This window comes from Gossypium arboreum, chromosome 1 (assembly GCF_025698485.1).
Source record: "Gossypium arboreum isolate Shixiya-1 chromosome 1, ASM2569848v2, whole genome shotgun sequence".
Taxonomy (NCBI): domain Eukaryota; kingdom Viridiplantae; phylum Streptophyta; class Magnoliopsida; order Malvales; family Malvaceae; genus Gossypium; species Gossypium arboreum.
In genome coordinates, this window is record NC_069070.1 from 80,055,972 (window position 1) to 80,083,706 (window position 27,735).

Below are 27,735 nucleotides of genomic sequence, written 5' to 3' on the forward strand. Positions count from 1 at the left end.
CTCATGCATAAAAGTTTATAATATTACTCCCATATCACACATTTAAGCCTTAGTTATCAACACATCATCTCATCTCAATTAAACCATCAAACATTCACTAACAACAATATAACTCATTACATACACACAATCACAAGCCTCATCTCCATGACATAGGCACATGCATAATCATATAATCAACATAAGCCACCATTCATGGCTATACACAAATTGAACTATAACCATTATAGGGCAACACATTTGGCCACATTATAATGACATAATTACAAAAGATAAAGCCCCTATACATGCCATAGACTTAAGTATTTGAATACTTATACCCAAAATGGTAGCTTGATAGTATGATTGAATCTCCAGCGATCTCCAACCCGAGCTAGCTAAATAAACCTATAAGAGATGAAAAGTAAGGGGAGTAAGCTATAAAGTTTAGTAAGTTCATATGAAAATAATAAGCAATTTATTAACTTGCTTTTCAAGGTAATACAACCATTTTTGCATTTTTACTTATGTTAAGTCAAGCTATTTTCTCGAGTCACAATCACTAATTTATTTATATCTGAAGCTACGGGACTCCAAATTAAGTTTTGATAATTTTCCTTTAAACTAGACTCACATATATTCTTATCATAAAATTTTCAGAATTTTTTGTTTAGCCAATAAGTACAGTTTATTATTTAAAATCACCTCTCTTTTGCTGCCCGATAGCTTCGACCTTTCTTCACTAAAAATTAATTATCTTATAGTACGGGACTTGGATGATGTTATTGTCTATTTTTATTGAAAATAAACTCATTAAGAATTATAGGCATATAAATTATAACCCATAACTATTTTTGTACAATTTTTAATGATTTTATCAAATCAGAGCAAGGGATTTCAAAATTGTTCTGACTCTGTCTCACACAACTTCAAATATCTCATAATATGAAATTTTTTGCTTACAATATTTCTTTTATAAGAAACTAGACTCAATAAGCTTAAATTCCATATTTTATTCAATTTCTAACTCACTTTCTACTATTTTTGGTGTATTTTCAAAGTCGGACTACTGTTGTTGTCCAAAACTGTTTTAGTAAGAAAATGATAATAACTAAATTTACCACACCTTCCTTTCTTTCAATTAGAAATCCATACATTTATAAACATATATCATTATTCACCAAATTAACACAACATCATTTCACAATGCTCATGGACTTACCATTCATGGATTTCATATTAAGTTGAGTTTCTGTACATACTTGTACCAATCCTTACCATTTCATACATATACATAATGTCATTGCATCTTCGATGTCTTGCACACTATGTACCATACTCGATACCTCGCACGCTAAGTGCTATTCTGGATGTTTTGCACACCAAGTGCCATCCTCGATACTTTGCACAATAAATGTCATTTATATATATATAGCCGAAGCTATCAGCCGAAGCTATCTCAAATTGCACATCAAGTGCCACTTTTAGCCAAAGCTATTTCGGACCGCACACTAAGTGCCATTTATATATATATAGCCGAAGCTATCTCAAATTGCACACCAAGTGCCACTTTTAGCCGAAGCTATTTCGAACAGAACACTAAGTGCCATTTTCGCTGATAAGTCGTTAATCATAACAATAATCACGTATAGACAATTTATACAATATCAAGCATTAAAAGCATAAATTTAAAAATGCTTAATACATACGAACTTACCTCGATCGTCAAAAAGTTGAAATCGATCGACTAGTCAAATTCTATTTTTCCCTCGATATAGACTCGTACGAGGCTTAACTTGATCTAATCAATCAAATTCAGCTATTTCAATTCATATTCAATTCATTTTAACTCAATTTCATATTTTGGTAAAATTACTATGTTACCCCTACACTTTTGACCTTTTTACAAATTAGTCCCTAAGCTCTTAAAATGCAAATTTAGTCAATTTCATCATAGCCCAAGCTATCCGAATTTCATACATGCTCATATCAGCCCATATTTTTCATTTATTCACACTTTTACCACACAATTTATTATATTTCATAATTTAGTCCAAAATTGACATTTTTGCTAAAATTTACTTAACAAAACTCAATAATCTACCATCAAAGATTTATTTTCTATCATTAAACATCAAGATACTCAAATATTCAACAATGGTATCATCCAAATACTTTAACAATTTTGAAATCAGAGGTACGGGCTAGCTAGAACACAAAGCAACGATTTCAAAAACGTAAAAATTATTAAAAACAGAGACGAAATGGACTTACATGCATGAACAACCATGGCCGAACCTTCAAAGCTTTAAGAACATTATTTTCTTTCTCACATTCGGCTATTGATGAAGATGATAGCATGAAATTTGGCTTTTGTTTTATTTTATTTTATTATAATTACCAAATGTCATATTTAACCTTAATATACATTAATAATTTCCATTATACCAAGCCATGGAATTTCACTATCAACAATTATGGAATAATTACCACTTAAGGACTCCCACTATCTAATTCCATAGCCATTTAATATTTTTAACTTATAGAACACAACTTTTACGCTTTGCGCGATTTAGTCCTTTTTGCTTAATTAACTATCAAAACGATAAAATTTTTCAACGAAACTTTAATACCATCTTATTGCCACTCCGTAAATATTTATAAAAATATTTACGGCTCAGTTTATAGAAACGAGGTCTCGATACCTCATTTTCTAAACCTACTTGACCTTAGGGTCATACCACTTGAACTTAATAAATCGCTTATAAAACAAAAATCACAATATCAAAAACCTTTTTTAAACTCACAATTAACTCATAAATATTAAATATAATATTTACAAACCTATTCGTCGTATTTGGTGGCCCCGAAACTACTGTTCTGTTTAACCTTAAAAACGGGCTGTTACAACTTAAAACACACATCCAAACCAACCAATTCAAGCATTCAAATTGGGAAATCCTCATTACTCAACAAGGCATATCACTACATGCATATGTGTTTGTAAGCTTACCTTGGAATAACTTAGGCATTAGCATCATTTGATCGCGTATACATGACATATCACATATGAATATAACATCACAATCTACTTAATCATACCAAAATAAACCATTACTAGCCATTCCAATGGCTAGGTTACAAAATATCATTTTCATGCCACTATTGGCCAAGTTGACCTATACATGCCATTATACCAAAATGATTTCATTAAATATACCCAAAATGCTAGTTGATAGTGTGACGATTCTCCAATGATCTTCCAACCTTCATGAGCTTTCGAGCACTATAAAATAAGGGAAAATAAAATGGAGTAAGTATTACATACTTAGTAAGTTCGTATAACAGAAACTAAACTTACCAATCTTGTTTATTAAAATCTAGGCATACAATGTTATGTTTCCATCCATTTGGCTAAATTGCCTAACCACATACATTCCATCAAACATGTCAGTCACCAAAATATTCATATCAATCAAGTAACATAGATGAACTCATCAAGCAATATTCTTTCAAGTCATTATCAATTCATCTCAAAGTTCTTGTGCCATGTCAAGAGTTTTATGTCTGTTGAATCATTGAATTCCGATGGATGCTTAAGTAGTACACTCAAAGTGTACGATTCAATAATTCGTCAATTCCTTATTCAAGGGTACACATTAAGGCACTTAATCTAGAAACACTCTCTCGAGGCACTTACCGTATAATAGGATTACCATTCCAGGCTAAATCCTTTATATAACGTATGCTTAGAGGAGCTTGATTAGGATTACCAGTCCAGGCTAAAGCCTAATCATAACGTATGTTCAAGAGATATTATAACGGGATTACCCATCCGGGCTAAATATTTTATATAACAAGGTCATTGGGATTACTCATCTGAGCTAAATCCCGTCTGCAACAAATGCAGGACCTTATTTGTTTCGGGAAAGCGCAAACAATCATCAGAATTAAACATCTAATCGGGACTTAACCACTTTTTCACCATTTTCAAGCATGTATCAAATTTCTCATGATAGCATTCAAGAAATGTACATCAATATAAATCACATTCCATACAACACAACATTCAATTAAACATATTTACATGCCGGATTAAGTTACACGAACTTATCTCGACACTTGTTCGCGTAAAAGTCTACTAATCCAACATCTTTTCCTTTCCTCGATCTAACTTCAAATTAGTGTTGTTCGGATCTATTTAACCATCAATTTCACACATTTCATATCTAAATGGACTCAATTTACATCCTAGGCAAAATTACCATTTTGCCTCTAACTTTTCCATAAATTCTGATTTTGTCCCTAGGCCCGAAAAATGGAACTTGTGCAAATTACTCCTTACTCCAAGCCTAACCAAAGCCCCATTACAAATTTTTCAGCACATGTATTCATAGAATTTCAGAATTTTTCATCAAATTTTACAACTTTTCATTTTAGTCCCTAAATCATGTTTTTATCAAAAATCACTTTGTAAAAGTTGTTTGTCTATCAATAATATTTCATTTTCTACCATGAATTTCTAATTTCCGGCATAATACATCAATGACCCATTTTCATACCTTGATAACTTTTCAAATTAGTTCCTTAAATAGAGAGATTAAGCTATCCCGATTTCAAAAATACCAAAATTACTAAAAACGAGACAAGAGAACTTACCCAATTAGGCCGTAAAAGTTTCCCCTCTCTCTCCTAGGGTTTCCATAAAATTTTAGGTTGAAAATGAAAATAATATGATGATATTTTCTTCTATGATCTTTTAATTAATTAAGTATTTTGGTAATTTCAATCTAAGTCTTTTCCCTTTTTCCATAATTCAATGGATGAGTCACCAAGAAAAATCTACATACTTTTCTTAATGGTCTAATTACCATATAAGGACCTATTCCATAGCTATTTGATCCTTATAACTACTAGAATTCGACTTTCGCATTTTATGCGATTTAGTCCTTCTCGTAATTAAACACTTAATCGATAAAATGTTCATATCAAAATTTTCACACGACATGTCTACCATATTATGGATCATATAATAAAATAAAAATAAATTATATTTTTGGATCATATTTGTGGTCCCGAAATAACTGTTCCGATTTCACTAAAAAATAGGCTGTTGCACTGACTGAGCTGACGGATGAGTCTACAGTAACACTTGATAATCGACAAACATTCTATTAATTATGTTGTAAATTTTTTGTAAAGTTGATTTTTGATACATTTGAATAGCAGTAGGACTTGGACTGCGATTTCTTTTCTTTTTTTTTTCTTTTTTTTTTTTACACCCTTCGCCATATTTTCCTTCAGATTCTGGTTTGGTTGCCTATTTTCCAGCAGATTTTTGTCTTGCCTCAGGTCATGCATTTCAAGGCTTTCATCCACGATAATCATTACTTTATGACTGCTTGGAAGGGAAGCCCCATGTCCACAATAGTTTGTCCAGGCCAACTCACATTTGGGCTCCCATCACTAGTACCCTCACTAACATTTTCTTTTTTATTTGCATTAATCGCAGGCCCCACTTGTATTTATCCTATTCCCCATCATCCTTTCTTTTCGAGGGCTGAACCGTGCACCCTTTATGTTATGAAAATCTATTTGTCCTATTTTTTCTTTTTTACTTCTTTAAGGTGAAGATCCTTCAATTTTTCCAAACAATCCGTATTATTCTCTTCAGCAATTTCCTCCTCAAAAATTGGATTCATCCTTGTAAACTCCAAGATATCAACGTTAGATAGAACTCAAATCGCGATTTATTCGTAGTTGCCAATTATGTCTTCTTCTCCTTCACTGTGGTTGTATCCAGGGATTTAAATAGTGGTCCGATATCGCTATAGCGGCCGTTATATAGCGGTAGCGGCACCGTCCGAAATCGTTACTGCTGAAACCGTTATTATTTTTTTACAATAAGTTGTGTGTCACGATACCCGCAATGACCCCAATAACATTTGTTATATCCGCAACCGTGACAAACACAACGCGACCGAAAACGCGACCGCAACCGCAATTTAAATCCCTGCCATGGACCATCCAACAACACGTCCCCAACATCACTAAATTTAACCAGGTAATAATCATGCTCCAAATCAACTAGTTGCAATCTCCCAAACGGCAACCAAAGAAGTTGTAACCAATTAATGAGAGCTCTATATCCAATAGTTTTCCCCCGGTTAATAATCACATCCTCCGGCAAAACTTCAATCTCATCCACCAAACTCCAAGCACTTACAACATCCCCCCTCCATTAGCCGTCAACTTATCTTCATAAGATAACTTTCCCACAGAGGCTTCAGCAAATCTTGATCATCATTCACCAACGTAGAATCCTCTTTGTTCTTCACTTTTTTCGTCACCCTCTCCAACTAAGAAGGGATAGAAGATGCCGGTCGTTCGAAAGCCGATGGTACTGTAGAGCCTATTGATATTTCTATAGGATAAAAACACTTTTTAAGTAATATACTATTTTTTAAGTAATATACTATTTGTTATTAAAAAGAAGGGTTAATTATTATTTAAATAATGTTAAAGTTAATTATATTAATTAATTAATTAATTAATTATTATTTTGAATAATATTACTTGACATTAATTATATAAAATAAAATTATATTATATATTAAATATGTTAATTAACTTTAATCATTATTTAAAAATTTCTATTATAGCATTTAGATTGAAAAGTTAATATATTTTAATTATATTTAACAATTAAAATAAAATATTATTTTACTCTAATTACTCTAATTAAAAATATAATATTTAAAAATAATTAAATAATAAATATGTAAAATCACATATGAGTTTAAAAATTGGGAGATAAAAACCATCCGTTCTATTTTCAGACTTTGGCCGAAGATTTACTAATATTTTTATTTTAAAAGGGAGTACTACACCCTAAATACAAGATAAACATAATTGAAATACAACTAAACATGGTTTATTAGAAGACTCCAATTAAAAACAAATAAAACAAACAGCACAACTAATTGGCCAAGTCAAAACAACACGCATTGCGCAAAATAACAGGGTTCGGTTTTATATTTTACAGTGAATTTTTTATAAAAACAAATTATTGTATTTAAAAATTTTACTATATCTTATCTTATCAGTTCTAACGAATCATTTCAAAATATCATCCGTTAACTTTTTAAAATTCTCAATAATTATCTGTAGGATGTATTAAAAGATAATAAAATTATATATTTTTCTTCTCAAAATGCTGATTAACAAAAAGAAAGCATTAAAATTATCGAACAAAATAGCTTTTGAGTTTGAGAATAAGATTGATGACGTAAACAGAACACAAAAAAGGAAGAAACTTGGTATAACTGTTGACGGCTGACATTGCCACGTGTAATTTCACCGCCCATTGTCACGCAAGCACCCTGATTTTGTCAGACGGCTAAGATCTGATTTCCATTAAAAGGATCAGACGGCGGATATTAACTTTTCTCAAACTGTCTCACCTATAAAAACGACACAGTTCCTTCTTCGCCGGTGCGGTGCAGTTTCTCTGCCCTCCTCCCCCCAAAACCTTTCTTATTATTTAAAAAATATATATTTTTCCCCCAAAGCTCATATATTTTCCGTCGGCGTTGTCTTCCGTCCGGTTCTCCTCCGGATTTCCGACGATTCTATCCCTATTTATCACTCCCTCTCCTCTTCATTCCCCAAAACACCAAAAAAAAAAAATTCCCACATATTTTGAACTTTAGTTCTAAAATCCTTTTTTTCTCTATAATTCTGATTTAATAGAGATAGGAGAGGGAAGCAAAAAAAAGGAAAAAATCCGAAAAAAGGAGAAGGATCTAGGAGAGTTAGGGCTAGTTTATTTTGAGGATGGCGCAGATTCAGGTTCAGCATCAGGCGCCGGTTTCCGGTCCAAATGGCGTGGCTCCGGGAGCTTCCGGAGGAGCGCAATTCATGCTTACGTCTCTCTATGTCGGGGATCTTGATGTTACCGTTACCGATGAGCAGCTATACCAACTGTTTAGCCAGGTGGCTCCGGTCGCATCAGTTAGGGTTTGCCGGGACTTGGCGAGCGGCCGCTCTCTTGGCTATGGCTATGTCAATTATAACAACCTTCGCGATGGTTAGACTTCTACTTGACTGTAAAAGATTAGTTTTTTTATCTAGTAATTTAATAATTTAAGGCTGCTCGGCGTAGTTACTTTGATTGAGAATTATTCTACAATGTGAACATAGATTATTGAATTTTTGTAATCTTAATGAATATATGGTTATTTGATAACTTTGATTTATTAAGGATTTGTAGATGCTGTTTGAACGGATCCGCTCTCTAGGCATTATTTAAGGATTATTTATTCATTATTTTAACAAAGCTTTTCTCATAACACATTGTTGAAAATTTCTTTTTAAAGGGAAAGAAAAGTCCTGCATTGATGACATAATGGTCAGTTCTTGATTACTTCCCTAAAGTAATTTAATTGAGAATTTTAGGTGTATTATTGTATTTATGCAATTTGCCGATTTCCTTTTGTGCTAAATTGGAATGTCTTCAGTTACTGTAACTATAATTGAAGTTGAAGTACCGACCTTAGTTTTATGCTTGGCTTCAGGATTGTACAAATTTCCTGCAATTTGTAGATATAAGAATATTTCTCAAAAAAGTTGAGCTTTGATGTTTGAGTGTTTAACCACTTTTGCCTGGCATTTCAATGAGTTGCTTGAACTTCTGCTTTACTAGATAACTTTAAAAAGATAAATGATGTGGGATAATTATCATGTGGGAGAATCAGTTCTTTCTTTGGAATTGTTCAAGTTAATTGACGGTGTCTTTTTGTTATTTTTGCCTGCAGCGGCTAGGGCAATGGATCTACTGAATTTCACACCACTGAATAATAAGCCTATCCGAATCATGTATTCTCAGCGTGATCCTAGTCTTCGTAAGACTGGTACCGCAAACATATTTATCAAGGTATTAATGTGTTTTCAATGTTTACCTTTTGTTTCCCTTTCCTTCATTTGGATTTCTATTTCACTCCAAGGATATTTTTTTCTTCTTAAATCAGAAAAATGGTAATTTTGGTTGACTGTTCCTTACCTTTGTAGGGCTCTTGCTCCTGCCTGTTAAACTTTATACTTTCGCCTTTCACACTAAACTTCCTTCATTTCTTTGACTTCCATTGGTCTATTTTCTGCAATGGTTTTCATGTATGCATAATTTGTCTGTTGAAAAATGTTGGCTTTTAATGTTTAACTATAACTTTGGTTTTTTCGTTTCACTTCAGAATCTGGACAAGTCTATTGACCACAAAGCATTACATGATACATTTTCTTCATTTGGCAACATTCTTTCTTGCAAGATATCTACTGATAGTTTTGGCCAATCTAAGGGCTATGGTTTTGTACAATTTGACAATGAAGAATCTGCTCAAAATGCAATCGACAAATTAAATGGTATGTTGATTAATGACAAGCAGGTCTATGTAGGACATTTCCTTAGAAAACAGGAAAGAGAGACTGCATTGAATAAGGCCAAATTCAATAATGTTTATGTGAAAAATCTTTCCAAGTCTACAACAGATGAAGACTTAAAAACAATTTTTGGTGAGTATGGCGAAACTACTAGTGCCGTAGTTATGAGGGATGCAGATGGGAAGTCTAAGTGTTTTGGATTTGTCAACTTCGAAAATGCTGATGATGCTGCTAAAGCTGTTGGAGCTCTTAATGGAAAGAAATTTGATGATAAAGAGTGGTATGTTGGAAAAGCCCAGAAAAAATCTGAAAGAGAGCACGAGCTAAAAGCTCAATTTGAGCAAACTATGAAGGAAGCTGCAGATAAATCTCAGGGTGCAAATTTATACATTAAAAACTTAGATGATAGTATTGGTGATGAAACATTGAAGGAACTTTTTTCAGAGTTTGGTAACATTACATCTTGCAAGGTTTGGTGAAATGCTTCTAGGTTATTTGATTGTTGATGCTAACTAGTGCAATCTTGTTTCTCTTGATATTTATATTATTACCCTTTTGCTCCTCAAAATTTTACAGGTTATGCGTGACCCTAATGGAATTAGTAAGGGCTCTGGGTTTGTTGCATTTTCAACTCCTGAAGAAGCCTCTCGTGCTGTAAGTTTGGTTTCTTTTTTACTTTGGGTGGTCATCCAAGTGTAGATCGTAATCTAAAACATGTTGCTACACATCTACAGCTTGCTGAGATGAATGGTAAAATGGTTGTTAGCAAACCACTTTATGTTGCAGTGGCGCAGAGGAAAGAAGAGAGAAGAGCAAGGCTACAGGTAATATGACCAAGGATAATATACCATTAAAATTTTTGTAGTGTTATTTGTGCATACTTTCATGGCATTTTTCTTTAGTCCTGTACATCAATTTAATAAAGGAACATGTATTCTGATATTTCTGAAATTCTTGTCAAGTTCATGTTCTCAATCATTGAGAAGTTTGCTAATGGATCTATGAATCTACGTGTATTTCAAATAGTATTCTTACATATTTCTATTGTTCAGGCTCAGTTTTCTCAAATGAGACCAATTATCCCCTCAGTTGCTCCTCGTATGCCAATGTTTCCTCCTGGTGCTCCAGGTCTTGGCCAGCAATTTTTATATGGGCAAGCACCTCCAGCTATGCTTCCTCCACAAGTAATATATCTTGAGTCCTTGTCAATCCTTTTAACTTGACTGGCTTGCTATTTTGGATGCTTGGATGATTTGTTAGTATTATTCTCTACCTTTATTGGGTTTCAATTAGATAACTCAGTTTGCCTCTCATAGAGGAGATTTGTATTTGAAAATGCTTGTTTCTTACGTTACCTATTCTAGGCTAGTTTTGGTTATCAGCAGCAACTGCTTCCTGGAATGAGGCCTGGTGGCCCCCCTGTACCAAACTTCTTTGTTCCCATGGTCCAGCAGGGTCAGCAGGGCCAGCGTCCAGGGGGACGACGAGGAGCTGGTGCTGTCCAACAGACTCAGCAACCAATGCCGATGATGCAGCAGCAGGTTAGCTGTATGCATGTGTACTAGAAAGCATTTCATGCTTATGCTTTGGCTGAAGTCTTTTGTTCTAATCCATTCAACTTGTTTCAGATGATGCCCAGGGGGCGTGCCTATCGTTACCCCCCTGGTCGTAACATGCCTGAAGTTCCACTGTCTAATGTTGGTGGAGGCATGCTTTCTGTTCCATACGACATGGGTGGCATGCCCTTGCGAGATGCTGGTATCGGACAGCCTATGCCGATTCCAGCTTTGGCTACAGCTCTTGCAAATGCGACACCTGAACAGCAAAGGACGGTGAGCCCTTTTGTTGTTTACTTTGAGAATTGGTATTAACTTTTTTTTAGATCTTAATTAGCTTATACACTTCTATGTTTTCAATGTGTGGACTGGTGAGCAGATGCTTGGTGAAAGCTTGTACCCCCTTGTGGAACGGCTTGAGCGTGATGCAGCTGCCAAGGTTACAGGCATGCTTCTGGAGATGGACCAAACAGAGGTTTTGCATCTCCTGGAATCACCAGAAGCTTTGAAGGCCAAAGTAGCTGAAGCCATGGAGGTGTTGAGGAGTGTTGCTGCTCAGCAACAGGCCAACAATCAAGCCGACCAATTGGCTTCATTGTCCCTGAATGATAACCTCGTTTCCTGAGTGACTAAATTCGGGTCCAGTTTCTTGGCAGAGAAGTTGCTAAACCCTTTATCAAAACTGGGCTATCTTTGTTTATTAGGCTTTAAGTTTGGAACCTTTATATATTTGCTTTGTTTTTGTCGGTTAATAGGGTTTTTAATACTTGCTAGACATTGTTTGGTTTGGTTTGCCTTCGTTTTTCTTTAATTTACTGGCTTGTTATGGACAACCGTAAGTTTGTTTGATGTTAAAACCTACTTTTAGAACAATCTTGCGGTTTTCAATTTAGACTAGTATTGCCAGAACCCGATTAGAGTAGACGGTCCCAAACTTGTTTGATCGGGAATTGGTTGGTACATTATTTTGGAACAAGGCTAAAAATCAGTTGACTCACAAATTACTTTAGATAAATTGGATCAAGTTACAAACATGACTTTTATTTTTTATAAAAACTTTTCTAATAATTTATTTGATTTAAACTCATCGACTTGATAAACAGTTTGATTTCAAAACATTGATTTAGATTTATCACAAGTGTCATACTAAAAACATTTTTAATATCTTATATTTATTTTTGAAATAGTAAAATGGATTGTTCATTTGATCGACAAGTTCTATGAATTATTTTCAAAGATTTTGGTTTCATGAGCCAGAAAGGAAAAAGGTTCTGGCTTCATGAGCCAGAAAGGAAAAGGATTCTGGCTTCATGAGTCAGAAATAAACTCAAAGAGGATTTGATTTCAAAATGTCAATAAAAATCATAAAAAAAATTAATTATGTAGAAGTTGAATTTATATTTTGTCATTAAAAAGTTGTGCCAGAAATGAACTCATGATTTCAAAAAATAAATAAAAACCATCAACAAAAAAAAAAAAAAAGTGGAATTTTAATTACTTTTTCACAATCCTTCCCAGTATAGTAATGGGGTGGATAGTATTTGTATTCTCATTATTTGGGAGCCACGTGTTAGGTTGTTTTCCACCGAAAAAGTGGAGGAGCTTTTGTATAAATTAAAATATACTATATTGTTCTATTATTTATTTATAATTTTTTATAAATAATATAAGAAATAAATCTAAACATCACAAAATGTTAAAATTTATTAATAATATATTTTATGTTAAATTATAAATTAAAATATATTTTAAAAACATTAAGTATTAATATAAAATATTTTTAAAATTTATTAATGAACCAAATTTTAAGTTTATTTAATTTTCAATATTCATTTGTTTAAGTTTATTTTAGAAGTAATTTTAAATTATAAAATTATTAAAATATCTAAAATCTGTAAAAGAATTATTAAAAATAAGAATGAGTAGGATTTTGTAAAAACTAATAAAATCTAAAAAAATTATTATGATATTCAAACCATAGTTGGAAATAAAAATATTATGAAAGTAAAATTATATAAAAGTAATAATAAAAATTATAATTGATAAGTGTCAAGAGTAATATATTTTAATCTCATTCTTAATGCAAATTTGGGTTATTATGTGGTGTTAATTGTAACCCCCCATATCGGATTCGATCGTCGAGTCAAGATATCAGGATGTCACATTCGTTGCCGAAACAACTAGTAAAAATTTTATATCAATGTATCATATTATTTAATTAATATAGATCATTAACTCATTTTAGTAATAATTGAATTTACGATAGAACTAATTATGAGTTAAAGGAGCTCATTAAAACATCCACAATTGATCAAAGGCCAAATTGTATAGTTCATAAAATATTTTGAACTGTCGTCGCGGCGTTGGGGTTTCCATGTCGTGACATGGCGAACTTGTCATCATGGCGTAGTCTCCATTTTCTTACAAGTTTCACGCTTTATTTTTATTTGTTTATTTTTTTATATCATTACCTGAATAGATATTCAGATGTTATAACCGCCACTTCATTTTACATATCATCCACTTACATCTATTTCTAATATCAAGTCCTCGTAAAAACATGATATTCAATCAAAGATAACAAAGTATGTAAAATTAACACAAATATTAAAGCTTTACAAATAAGACCATTGGAGGATTTGCACTTTCAAAAGTAGTTTACCTACTTTACGTATATTTCATATTTATTTCTAAATTGTGCCAATCAATTTAATTCTTCATAAAATTTTAACAAAGAATTCAATATCACATCAATTAACAATTATTGACTTAATTTTTTATCAATTCATTTAAACATACTCACATGTATCAATTATTCCATCACTTACAACCATTTTGAAACATTTCAAATTCATCTACTATATATATATTCATATATATACTTTCCTCCTCCTATTCCACATCCTTTATGTATATAATTGTTAAAATGTTTAACATTTAGTATATAACATGCTTATATGTAAATTTATCTATAATTCCACTATTTACTTATGTGTTCATATCAAAGTTTTCCACTTGAGTCATAGTCACTAAATTATTTATATCTTAAGCTACATAATTCAAATTAAGATCCGGTTGATGTTTTTGAAACTAGACTCAAATATCTTTTTAATATAAAAAATTTCAGAATTTATGACTTAGCCAATAAGTACAATAAATTCTTCAAATTTGTCCCTAGTCTGCTGTTTGACAGATTCGAGAAAATAATTATCTCTTATTACGGGGCTTGAATGATATTTCTGTTTGTTTTCTTGAAAATAGACTCATTAAGTTTAAACATATAAATATAAAACCCTAATAAATTTTTTTACAATTTTTATGATTTTTTAAATTCAGAACAGGGGAACACGAATCTACTCCGACCTTCAGGAAAATTAATATATCTCAAACTATAAAATTCTGTTTCTTTCACCGTTTCTTCCATATGAAACTAAACTGAATAAGATTTAATTACATAATTAATTCAATCTCTAACTAAATTTCTATAATTTTTGGTGAATTTTCAAAGTTAAGTCACTGCTGCTGCCTAAACTGTTTTAATGAAAAAAATATTTTCTTTTCCATGGTTCTTTGCACCATCTTTCATTCATTCACACATAATTGTCATACTTTTAATTACAATACAATTTAGACACTTATGTTTATGTGTAGATTACATATTCATTTCTTAATCTTAGTACTTTTCACCATACAAATCACATTCTCTCTTACCAATTTAGTGTTTTAAGTCTATATTCTTCATCAAATACTTTCTATTTCTAGTATCTAGATTAAATACATGTTTCATACATCTCACTCAAAACATCTTTAACTCAATCTATTGAAATACAAGTAGGTCTAGTACGAAACTTACCTCCTTTCTCAATAATTTCTTCATTTCTTTTTCATTTCCATGCATTTCTCATCTTCATTACTTTCTTTCTTTTTTTCTTCTCATTTTCTCCACTTTCATCTACTATTTTCTTGCTTCTAAATTGATGAACATATTTTCTAGAATCTCTACTTCATCTTCTTTTTTTAATATCTAAGAAAATTTTCAAAAATTTCGGGTAAAAAGGTAGGTTTTCTTGGAAAAGGACTAAATTGTAAAGAAAAGAAAACTTCTTTTCTCATCCTTTCACTTACATTGGAAGGATGATAAATTTCCTTCATCCTTCCTTTCTTTTTATACTACCATTTTCTAAATAAAATATTAATAAATATCTAAGTAAAATATTGATAAAATAATTTTTAACTAATTAATTAAAAAAATCACCAAAATATCATCAACATCATCATGACATTCTAGAATTCTCCCCCTTGCTAATTGACCATTTTACCCTTTATGATCTTTCAAAATTCCATCTTTGAATCATCACTTAATTTGGTAAAATTACAATTTAGTCCCTCATAATTCTTCACCTATTCAATTTGGTCATTGCATGCCAATTCCATATCTTAGTAAACTGGAGTACTTTCACTTTTGGTCCTTCAAAATTTTCATTTTTACACTTCGATCCCCTAAATTTTGAATATTTATAATTCAACCAAAAACTTTTCACATATTTACGATTTAGTCCCTTCCTTAATACATCATTTCATGCTTCTTGATTTAACTCTCTTTTAATATATTGCAACTTTCATTTTCTTTGATCTTATACCTTATTTCGCTAAGATTGTATCTCATATTATTTACGATCGAAGGGGTTTTGAGGATATTACATTTGTAACAGCTCGATTTAGACCCTAGTCAAAATAGTGATTTTGGGACCATAAATTCTAGTAAAAAAATATTTTAATATTATTTTCCGTGTTTACAGTATGTGTTTAAGCATGTATGGAAGTTTCGTTTGTTAATTTCATCATTTGTGTGCTTAATTTGATAAAAAGACCTAATCGCATAAAATGTAAAAGTGGCTTGTTAATTGTTAAAGTGCCTATTTGCTATGTCTTTATAATTGAGAGGTCCTTATGTTGTAAATGGACCATTAACATGGTTAATGGACATTAATGGCCTTAATATATGTGTTTTTATAATGGTTTATTAAAGGATAATTGGGTAATTGCTATATTAATCATATATTAAATAAAATAAAGCATGAAAATAAGCCATTATGTTCATCATCTTGCCGAAATTGAAGAAATAAAAGCTAGGGTTTTGTGTTTTAACATTCGACCATTGAAGGACTTGATTAAGGTATGTGTTTTGATCCGTTTTTGATAATTTCTACATTTTTGTGATCGGTGCCTAGAGTCTATTAAGCCTATGTTTGAATTTATAAAATTTTTGATGATTTTTAGTTGAGCCGTTGATGAAGTTATGAGTTTTATGAAGTTTGATGTTAGTAAATGAAAGATATGTATTGGGTTAACATGTTTTGTCTTTGAATTTTTGATGAATTTGAGTAAAATGGGCTAAATTGTGAAATTTGTAAATTGAGGGACTAAAATGTGAAATAAATAAAATATATGGGCTTATATGATCATTATGAAGATTCGGCTAGGCATGTGTGCGAAGAAATTATATGTATTTTGTGATTTTGTGAAATAGGGACTAAAGTGTTAAAATGTGAAAATGTGAGGTCTAATTTGTAAAATGCCCTAAATATGTGTTTTTGGATTGATTTTAATGAATGTGAGTTTGAATAAGTTAAATTTGAATTGATTTAGATCAAGAACCAAAGAAAACAAAATTAGATCAGGGGAAATGAAAGTCGTTGAATAGTCACTCGTTTCCATTTATTTCCGTACGAGGTAAGTCGATATACAAATAAATGTGTTTTGAATTGAATTATTAATGTTTATATGCTCTTGAACAATGATAAATGATTATATAAGTTGAGCATGAGATATCCGAGAAAGAATTGACAAAGTTTCAACGTCCGAAAAGCCCCGTACGAACCATAGGAATAGTTAGGATACATATGTCATGACATAGGATCCGATATGTGTTTTCATGTAAGACCACGTCTGGGAGATTGGCATCGACTTATGATTTATGTATAAGACCATGTCTGGGACATCGGCATCGTATTTGATTTCGTGTAAGACCCTATTTGGGACAGTGGCATCGATATTTGATTACATGTAAGACCACGTCTGGGATGTTGGTATTTTACGAGCTTTCTGAGTTATCCGAGTATCCTTATTGATTCCGAACGGTTCAACAGGCATTCCAAGATAATGAATGACTATGTGAATGAGTGTCTGATTTAGGTATGTTGGAATTGTATACCATGTTGAAAATGAAAGGTAAGTACATGTACCTTTGTGGACGTAAGATATAAGTATGAATTGCTATGAGATTGAGATATGATGTATACATATGTGTATTATGATCAAATGAAATATAAGATACATATGGCTATGTAAATATATTTTGCCTTGAGTTATATGAATGAATTGATCTAGATTGATATTATGTGATAAGTTTATTTGTATATGGCTTACTAAGCTTTTGAAAGCTTACTTTGTGTGTGTTTTCAATTTTTTATAGATATCATAGATATCGAGAGGTCGGGGATCGTCGAGGATCATCACCACACTATCGGACTCTATTTTGGTACCTTTTGAAAATGTGAATATTAAAGTATGACATGTATAGGCTAGAAGTACTTTGATTATGTTTTGTGATGTATATATATTTAGCCATGTGATATGGCTTGGTTTTGGTTATGATTATGGTTTGATTTTGGTATATAAAATGTGATGCAATATGATCAATATGGTGTATTTATGAATACCTAAGAAATTTGTTAAGTTTAGTAAGTTTTTGGTATGTGCTTAATTGTGGAATTGGTAAGAATGTGATATGAGATTGAATAAGTATATTAAGGTTATAAACCATATGTTTTGGTTTGATTATGGCTCATGCTATGGTATGTTTTGGTATGGATGTTAAGCATGGAATTTTTTGATAATGAAATGACATGAATGATGTATGTTTTGGTTGTGAAATGGTTGAGAATTTGGTATAAAATGATGTGGTTTTGATGCTTGTAGGGAGGATCCTTAATGGGTGGCAAATTGGCCTTGTAAATGGCCTATTTTTGCCCACACGGGTAGGGACACGGGCGTGTGTCTCAGTCGTGTTGCTCAATGTCCATTTCGAAATGAGCCTGGGCAGACCACATGGTCATACACACGGACATGTGCTAGGCCGTGTGGCCAAGTTAGTTTCGAGCATAGGTTAGACACACGGGCGTGTGACTGGCCGTGTGACCCAAGTTAGTATGTATGCCTTGTTTTGCCATGGCCTAGACACACGGGAGTGTCTAATTCCGTGTAAGGCACACGGCCTGTTTACACGGGCGTGTTACCTGTATAACTTTGAAAAATTTTGTATGCATTCGATTTAGTCCCGACCCCTTTCTAAAGCATGTTTAAGGTGTCATTATCCTATATAATGGACTTTGTATTGATGTGTGACTTTAATGTTGTGATGATTATGAAATATTTGTGAAATGTTTCAATATGTTCGGTAACGCCTTTAACTCTAATCCGACGACGGATATGGGTTAGGGGTGTTATATTTGGTTGGTATCGAGCTACAATTTAGTCGATTCTAAGACTAACGTAGCATATGTGAGTCTAGTTATACATGCCATATTTATGAACTGCGATAGTATGATGAATCTTGAAAATAAAAATATGTTTTTATATAGCAAATGGATCCCAAACGAGCCGTAGCTGATGATGTCGAGAGTAATGCACCTGCTCCCGCTCAAGGGACAGCGCCATCCGGTTCTAGACCAGCTACAAGTAGCCATGGGGGAGAGGCTAAATAAGCCTTTTACCAAATGATGAACGATTTGTTCACCCAATATATTTGAACTAATCCAGTTGTTCAACAACCCCCAAGCCCACCTAATCCTCCGCAAAATCCTGTAATGCCAGAAGCTAATTTGATTCAGTTGAATAAGCCTCCTATCGACAAAATTAAAAAATATGGGACCGAAGAGTTTCGTGCTACCACTAATGATGATGCTGGGAGAGTCGAGTTCTGATTAGATAGTACAATAAGAGTGTTCTATGAATTGTCATTGACAACGGACGAATGCCTAAAATGTGCCGTTTCACTTATGAGAGATACGTCATATCATTGGTGGAAGACGTTGATATCCGTAGTTCCGATAGAACAAGTTGCCTGGGATTTATTTCAAGCTAAATTCTGAAAGAAATTCATCAGTCAGAGATTCATTGATTAGAAATGTAAAGAGTTTCTTGAATTAAAACAAGGCCATATGTCATTACAGAATACGAGTGAGAATTTCTGAGGTTGAGCCAGTATGTACGAGAATGTGTTTCGACTGAAACAATTATGTGTAAGAGATTCGATGATGGTTTGAATGAAGATAAGTCGGGATTTTGGAAATAAAAGAGTTTGTTGTGCTTGTTGAACGAGTATGTAAAGCTGGAGAACTCCGGAAAGAGAAAAGAAAAGCTGATTCTGAAGCTAGAGACGTGAGAAAGAGATTCGAAAGTAAATCATTTCAGTCTACTTCAAAGAAGTTCCAAGATGATTTTAGCCATTCAAAGACTAATGTGGGGTATTCGAGTAAAGACTGTGCTAGATCGCGTTCGAGCTTCAGAGCTCTAGCTACTTCTGTTGCAAATTTTGGAAATGTCAGATCTGATTGACCCGAGTGTAAACACTATGGTAAAAGACATTCTGGCAATTGTAGACTGTATGATCAGGCTTGTTTCAAATGTGAATCTTTAGATCATTTTATCCGTGATTGTCCCAAGTTTGTTGAGCAAGAGATTGTGCAAAATTCGAGACTGAGTAACACTTCAGCTCATGGTAGACCTCCTAGAAATACTAGAAATGTGAGTGGTAGTCAAAGAGGGACTAAAGACACCGCTGTTTGATCTGAGGCCAAAGCACCTGCCAGAGCCTATGCCATTCGAGCTCGTGAGGAAGCTTCATCTCTTGATGTTATAACTGGTACTTTTACTCTTTATGACACTTCTATAATTGCATTGATATATCCTGGACCAACGCATTCTTATATATGCATGAATTTAGTATCCAGTAAGACTTTGTCTGTAGAGTCTACTGAATTCATGATTAGAGTATTAAACCCCCTAGGTAAAAGTGTTTTGGTGGACAAAGTCTGCAAGAATTGTCTATTAATATTTCGAGACATTTGCTTTTCGGCCGATCTGATGTTATTACCTTTTGATGAGTTTGATATAATTTTGGGAATGGATTGGTTAACTTTGCATGATGCTATTGTAAACTACAAACGGAAAACTATTTCTTTTAGATGCAAGAATGATGAAATAGCTTGAATTGAATCTAGTGATTTAAATGGATTGCCTGTTATGATATCTTCGACGAAAGCTTTGAGGATTGTGAGAAAAGGTTGTGAAGCCTACTTTGCCTATGTGATCGATTCGAAAATAACAGAAAAGAAAGTTGAATCAGTGCCTGTTGCCTGTGAATTCCATGAAGTGTTTCTTGAAGAACTTCCGGGATTACCTCCAATTCGAGAAGTTGAATTTGGCATTGAGTTATTACCGGGAACTACTTCGATTTTAATAGCCTCGTATAGAATGGCTCCAACCGAGTTAAAAGAATTAAAGTCTCAATTGCAAGAGTTGATCGATAGAGGATTTGCACGACCGAGTTTCTCGCCTTAGGGTGCACCTGTTCTATTTGTGAAAAAGAAATATGGCACGATGAGAATGTGCATTGATTATCGTCAGTTGAACAAAGTGACTATTAAGAACAAGTATCCTCTGCCCCAAATTGATGGTTTGTTTGATCAGTTGAAAGGAGCTACTGTGTTTTCAAAGATAGATCTGAGATCAGGCTATTATCAGTTGCGAGTAAAAGATTCAGATATTCCGAAAACTACTTTTCGAACGAGATACGGACACTATGAATTTTAGTTATGCCTTTCGGATTGACTAATGCACCTGCTATCTTTATGGACTTGATGAATAGAATTTTCAGACCGTACTTAGATCGATTTGTTGTCGTATTCATTGATGACATATTGATATATTCATGTGATGAAACTGAGCATGCTAAACATCTGAGATTAATACTACAGACTTTGAGTGATAAGCAGTTGTATGCGAAATTCAGTAAATGTGAGTTCTGGTTACGTGAAGTTGGTTTTCTGGGAAATATTGTATTAGCATCCGGTATTCGAGTTGATTCGAACAAAATTTCAACTATTTTGGATTGGAAACCTCTGAGAAATGTTTCTGAAGTCCGCAGTTTTCTTGGACTTGTTGGTTATTATCGAAGATTCGTAAAAGGATTTTCAATGATTGCAACTCTGTTAACGAAACTGCTTCAGAAAGATGTGAAATTTGAGTGGTCAAAAAGTGCTAGAAAAGCTTTGATCAGTTGAAAGCTCTATTGACAGAAGCTCCGTTATTAGTACAACCAGAATTAGGTAAAGTTGTGATCTATAGTGATGCTTTGTTGAACGGTCTGGGTTGCATTTTGATGCAGGAAGGCAAAGTCATTGCCTATGCTTCAAGATCCAAAGAAAACATAATTAGATCGGGGGAAAATGAAAGTCGTTGAATAGTATCTTGTTTTCGTTCATTTCTGTATGAGGTAAGTCGATATCCAAATAAATATGTTTTGAGTTGAATTATTGATGTTTATATGCTCTTGATCAATGTTAAATGATTATATAAGTTGAGCATGAGATATTCGAGAAAGTATCGACAAAGTTTCGACGTTTGAAAAGCCCCGTACAAACCATAGGAATAGTTAGGATACATATGTCATGACATAGGATCCGATATGTGTTTTCGTGTAAGACCACGTCTGAGACGTTGGCATCGACATATGATTTACGTGTAAGACCATGTTTGGGACATCGACATCGTATTTGATTTCGTGTAAGACCTGTCTGGGACAGTGGCATCGATATTTGATTACATGTAAGACCTCGTCTGGGACGTTGGCATTGTACGAGATTTCTGAGTTATCCGAGTATCCTTATTGATTTCGAACGGTTCAACAAGCATTCCGAGATAATGAATGACTATGTGAATGAGTATCTGATTCAGGTACGTTGGAATTGTATACCATGTTGAAAATGAACGGTAAGTACATGTACCTTTGTGAACATAAGATATAGGTATGAATTGGTATGAGATTGAGATATTATGAATACATATGTGTATTATGATCAAATGAAATATAAGATACATATGGCTATGTGAATGTATTTTTCCTTGAGTTATATGAATGAATTGATGTAGATTGATATTATGTGATAAGTTTATTTGTATATGGCTTACTAAGCTTTTGAAAGCTTACTTTGTATGTGTTTTCAATTGTTGTATAGATATCATAGATATTGGGAGCTCGGGGATCGTCGAGGATCATCACCTCACTATCGGACTCTATTTTCGTACCTTTTGAAAATGTGAATATTAAAGTATGGCATGTATTGGCTAAAAGTACTTTGATTATGTTTCGTGATGTATGTATATTTAGCCATGTGATATGGCTTGGTTTTTGTTATGATTATGGTTTGATTTTGGTATTTGAAATTTGATGCAATATGATCAATATGATGTGTTTATGAATGCCCAAGAAATTTGGTAAGTTTGGTAAGTTTTTGGTATGTGCTTAATTGTGGAATTGGTAAGAATGTGGTATGAGATTGAATGAGTATATTAAGGTTATAAATGTAACAAACTGATTTAGACCCTAATCAGAACGATGGTTTCGGGACCACGAATCTGAGTCAGAAAAATATTTAAAAATTATTTTCTATGTTTGTTATGTGTGAATTAATACCTGTGAAATTTTCGTGATTTAATTTTGTCGTTTGAGTGTTGATTTAATAAAAAGGGCTTAATCGCGTAAAATAAAAATTTGATGGTTAAATATGAAAGGGCCGAATGGTTGTTGACTTTTTAAATTGAGGTATTTAAGTTGCAATTAGACCATAATATTAAGTGATGGACGGTTGTGGACAACCATTATAAAGATTTTATATTAAATTATAAAGGTTAAATTTGAGATAATATGTATTAAATAAAACATAAAATAAAAAGCCATTTGTTCATATTTTCTTTCCATGACCGAAACATCAAAATAATAGAGAAAGGAAAAGGTTTTCAGGGGTTAGGCCGAAGCTAAGCTTGATTAAGATCAAGAACCAAAGAAATCAGATTTGGATCGGGGGAAAACCAAAGTTGTCGATTAGTCGTCCTGTTTCGATTTTCCTTGTCTGAAGTAAGTTTATAAGCAAATAGATGATGTTTATTTTAAATAAATATGAGCTTATTATGCTGAAATTAATTATGTGGAGTATATATGTTGGTAGCCGAATGTGTATATGCTACGGAGCTATATTTTAAAATTCGTTTCGACTGAGTTATGATGTCTGAAAGCCCCTTATGAACCTTAGGAATAGCTAGGATACATATGTCATGACATAGGATTCTGAATGTGATGTGCGAGTAAGACCATGGCATCGATATATGTAACGCCCCCACGCCCGAGACCATCACCGGAGTCGAGCTTGAGGGGTTACCGAACATAATTTATCAATTTAAGAACTTCAAATCATTTGTTTCTACATTCACAGCTTTCTAGCTACTCGCATCACAGTTACAAGAAAAATCATATCTCGAGTTACAAAACTCGAAATCAAGATCCGTAAATTTTCCCTGAATCTAGACTCATATATATATTTACTAATTTTTTTCTAGAATTTTTTTATTGGGTGAATTAGTACATTTTATTAATTAAAGTATCCCCTGTTTCAGGATTCGACTGTTCTGACCTCTGTGTATTACGAATCAGATATATCTCTATAAAAAATTTCAATGACTATGAGGTTTGTTTCTATTAAAACTAGACTCAATAAGGAATCTTTAAATATAAATAACAACTTCTAATTATTTTAGTAAAATTTATTATGAATTTTTGAAGTCAGAACAGGGATCCAGAAATCACTCGCCCTGTTTTGCAAAAGTTTAAATATCTCATAAAATATAATTTATATTCCTGTTTTGTTCAATCCATATGAAAATAGACTCATTAAGCTTCAATTTCATAACTTACTCATCATTTAGTTATATTTATAATATTTTTAGTAATTTTTCAAATTCATGTCATTGCTATAGTAATATTCTGTTTTAAGGCAAGTTTCATCTTTCCATGAATTTTTATGAACTAGATAACCTGTTAAACTTCCATGATATCAAACATGATCTAAATTAGCCATCACCATGACTTATCAATATCAAACATTTTCTCAACCAAACATGGCCATATCATAAAATTATTTACACAAAATAGGTATATTGCTATACATGCCATACTTAAGTAGTTGTACAAGCCATTTACCAAGATAAAAGTCCTTTGGATAGTGTGATTGAACTTTCGACTGTCCCGATTCTGAGTAAAGCTTGTTCAAAACTACAGTGAATGAAAAGGAAGGAGTAAGCATAAATGCTTAGTAAGTTCATATGTAAATAACAAGTAACATAACAATACAAATATACCAAACAACTTTAGCATGGTACCACCAAAACATATATCACATCTTTAAACATCATTCATCATCTTACCACCTTATCGTTGTTGTATCTATTTTCAACCCGAGGGTTAAGAACATACCTGTCCAAAGTGTCCATTTCACAACACTTACTCAAAACGTCACTTATATCTTAAGTGTTCTTCCATTAAACTAGAAATTTCACCCGTTGAACACATCGGAATATAACTCGGATACATGGATAATTTGCACATAAGTGCCACATATGTAATCAAGAAATCATGTAACCCGCCCCTAAGTGAACTCGGACTCAACTCAATGAGCTCGGGCGTTCGCATCCATAAATGAACTCGGACTCAACTCAACGAGTTCGGATGCCTAGTTACATTTCACGAACTCGGACTCAACTCAACGAGTTCGGACATTCGCATCCATAAGTGAACTCGGACTCAACTCAACGAGTTTGGATGCTCAACCATCCTAGTGACATGTCACTTGTATCCTAATCTATTCCTAAGGTTCAAACGGGCTTTTTTCCTCGATCTCACATTGCTGTCTTCCATGGAATATCGGAACCGATACTCGGTAGTAATTCATATTTATCAAGTAGTAAACATAATTTGCATATTACTCAACATTAACCACAAAGCATAATATTTACGATAAAAAAAACAGCATATCATATAATTAACATCAATAACTTAAAAATAACAATTATGCTACATTATTTACACATGAACTTACCTTGGTACCAAAATATAAAGATTTTGCAATTTAGTCCACAATCTTTTCTTTTCCTCGATCACGACTTGAATCTCGTTTTTCTTGATCTATAATACCAAATTAATCTTATTTAATACATACATTCATCAAAACAGCATTTAATATGAACTTTAAAAATTACACTTTTGCCCCTAAACTTTTGCATAATTACACTTTTGCCCTAGGCTCTGGAATTAAACTTTATTCCTTATTCTTATGTTTTATAACATGCTGATCACTTTTCCCTTCTATGGCAACATCAAATTCTCTCTCTAACATATACTTGTGACTATTAGGTATTTTTGCCGATTAAGCCTTTTTACTCGTTTTCACTAAAAACCGAGTAGCAAAAGTTGTCTAACATAATTTAAAACCCCATATTCTATCATAAAACATCAAAATACACAAATTTCACCTATGGGTATTTTTCCAAATATAAACCCTAGGTTGAATTATTGCTAGCATAAGCTTAATCGAGCTTCCGGGATTCCAAAAACGTAAAGAACATTAAAAACGGGGCTTGGAATCACTTACTATGGAGCTTTGAAGCTTGAAACAAACCCTAGCTATGGAGAACCCTTGAAATTTCATCCTAATGAAGAAGATGGACAAAAATTGGCTTTTAATTTTGTTTTTAATTCATTTTAATAACTAAATGACCAAAATACCCTTACTACTAAACTTTCCAAAAATTCCTTCCATGTCCTAATTTTGTCCATGAACTTAAAATTGGTCAAATTGCTATTTAAGACCTCCTCATTAATATTCCAAAACAATTTCATACTAAAAACTTCTAGAATGCAAGTTTTGCAACTTATTCGATTTAGTCCCTACTTTCAATTTAAGCACTTTAGGCATAGAATTTCATCACGAAATTTTCACACAATCATGCAATCATATCATAAACATCAAAATCATTGTAAAATAATTATTTCTATCTCGGATTTGTGGTCACGAAACCACTATTCCGATTAAGCCCTAATTCAGGATATTACAATATATATGTGCGAGTAAGACCACGTTTAATATGTTGGCATCGATATGTGATTCTGATATATGTGCGCGAGTAAGGCCACATTTAATAGGTTGGCATCGATATGTGATTCTGTAATATGTGTGCAAGTAAGACCCTATCTGGACAGTGGCAACAATATGTGATTACATGTAAAACCACGCCTGGGACGTTGGCATTGTACAATATGTGTGACTATATGAGTATCCTATTCAATTCCGAATGGTTTAATGGGCAATGATAAGTTGTGATCGAATGTGTAAAACGAGCTAAAACGATCAGGTATGAGTTAGTTGATTACCTATTTGAAAATAAGGTAAGTTGGCTATTTGATATGTGATGTAAATTATACAAGTTACTAATGTAAACATATGTGCATTTGTGTAGTATATTCAACCATATGCTATGAATATGTATGTGATGCTATATTTTGATTCATGAGTATATGTATAGAGTGTAAATGTACTTGGTTATATAATGATATTTTGGTTTTGAAATCGAATGATACCTTGTTAATATATATATGTACATTCGGCCATGATAAAGTTTATATGTGAAAGTATATGTTATACATGAAATTGTAAGCTTGAGATTAAATGTGACTATGGTAGTATAATTTGGTTTGGTTTAAATGAGTTGATTATGTCATTGAGTTGTTTATTTGCTTATAACTTACTAAGCTATGATAGCTTACTGTCTATGTTCATGTTTGCCTCTGTTTTATAGATTTTGGAGATTAGTTACAAGCTCGGAGATAGTCAGCAAAGTCCATCACACTATCGACTGTTTTTGGTATTTTATAAGTTTAAATTTGAACCTATGGCATGTATAGGCTAGTTTAGTTATTATGATGATTTTGAAGTATGTATATATTGAGAGCCATGCGAAAATGGCTTGATTATAATGTTAAAGTTTGTGTGTTTGTGGCTATGACTTAAATTCAATGTGGAAGTGTATTTCATGGTGTATATATGCGTGGTATTAGGTTATATGGTTCGCCTTGCTTATTAGGTTAATTGATGATTTAGTAATTTGATATGAGATAATTATATTTTGGTAAGTATGTTCCTTGGTCTATATGTTTGTGATGTTTAGTTAAATATTTCAGCAATGAAAATGGTAAGTATAAGGTATAATCGGTTTAATAGTTAGTTCATTTTGGATGTATGAAATGTGGTATGATTGGGATGGTGAATGATAGTAAATTTTGGCTTAGTATTGAGATAAAATGATGGATATATATTTGAATCAATATTGGCCTATTATGTTCGGTTGCTAAATGGCAAGTAATGACTATGTTATATAATTGTTTTGGTTGATATATATATATGTATACTAATTTGTTTCTATGAAAGGTTATGCGTATAAAGTGATAACTTGAAAATGATGAAAATTCAAGCATGGAAAAAAGCTATGTTTTAAGCATGATTACATTCGGCTAATGTATTGAAAAATGACCAAATGAATAGTGATTATGGCATTGGTTAAACAAAAGGATTATATGAGTTTTATATGATCCATA

At 32.7% G+C, this 27,735-nt stretch overlaps 1 protein-coding gene across 1 annotated transcript; it reads left to right on the forward strand.

Annotated features, from left to right (window-relative positions):
• Positions 1-7,225: 7,225 nt before the first annotated feature.
• LOC108483204 (polyadenylate-binding protein 2-like) lies at positions 7,226-11,843 on the forward strand. Its single transcript, XM_017786475.2, has 9 exons — positions 7,226-8,068; positions 8,796-8,914; positions 9,228-9,884; positions 9,991-10,068; positions 10,149-10,238; positions 10,467-10,598; positions 10,779-10,955; positions 11,043-11,246; positions 11,350-11,843. Exons 1-9 carry the CDS (start codon positions 7,816-7,818, stop codon positions 11,593-11,595), a joined length of 1,956 nt encoding a protein of 651 aa, XP_017641964.1. The 5' UTR covers positions 7,226-7,815; the 3' UTR covers positions 11,596-11,843.
• The last annotated feature ends 15,892 nt before the right edge of the window (positions 11,844-27,735 follow it).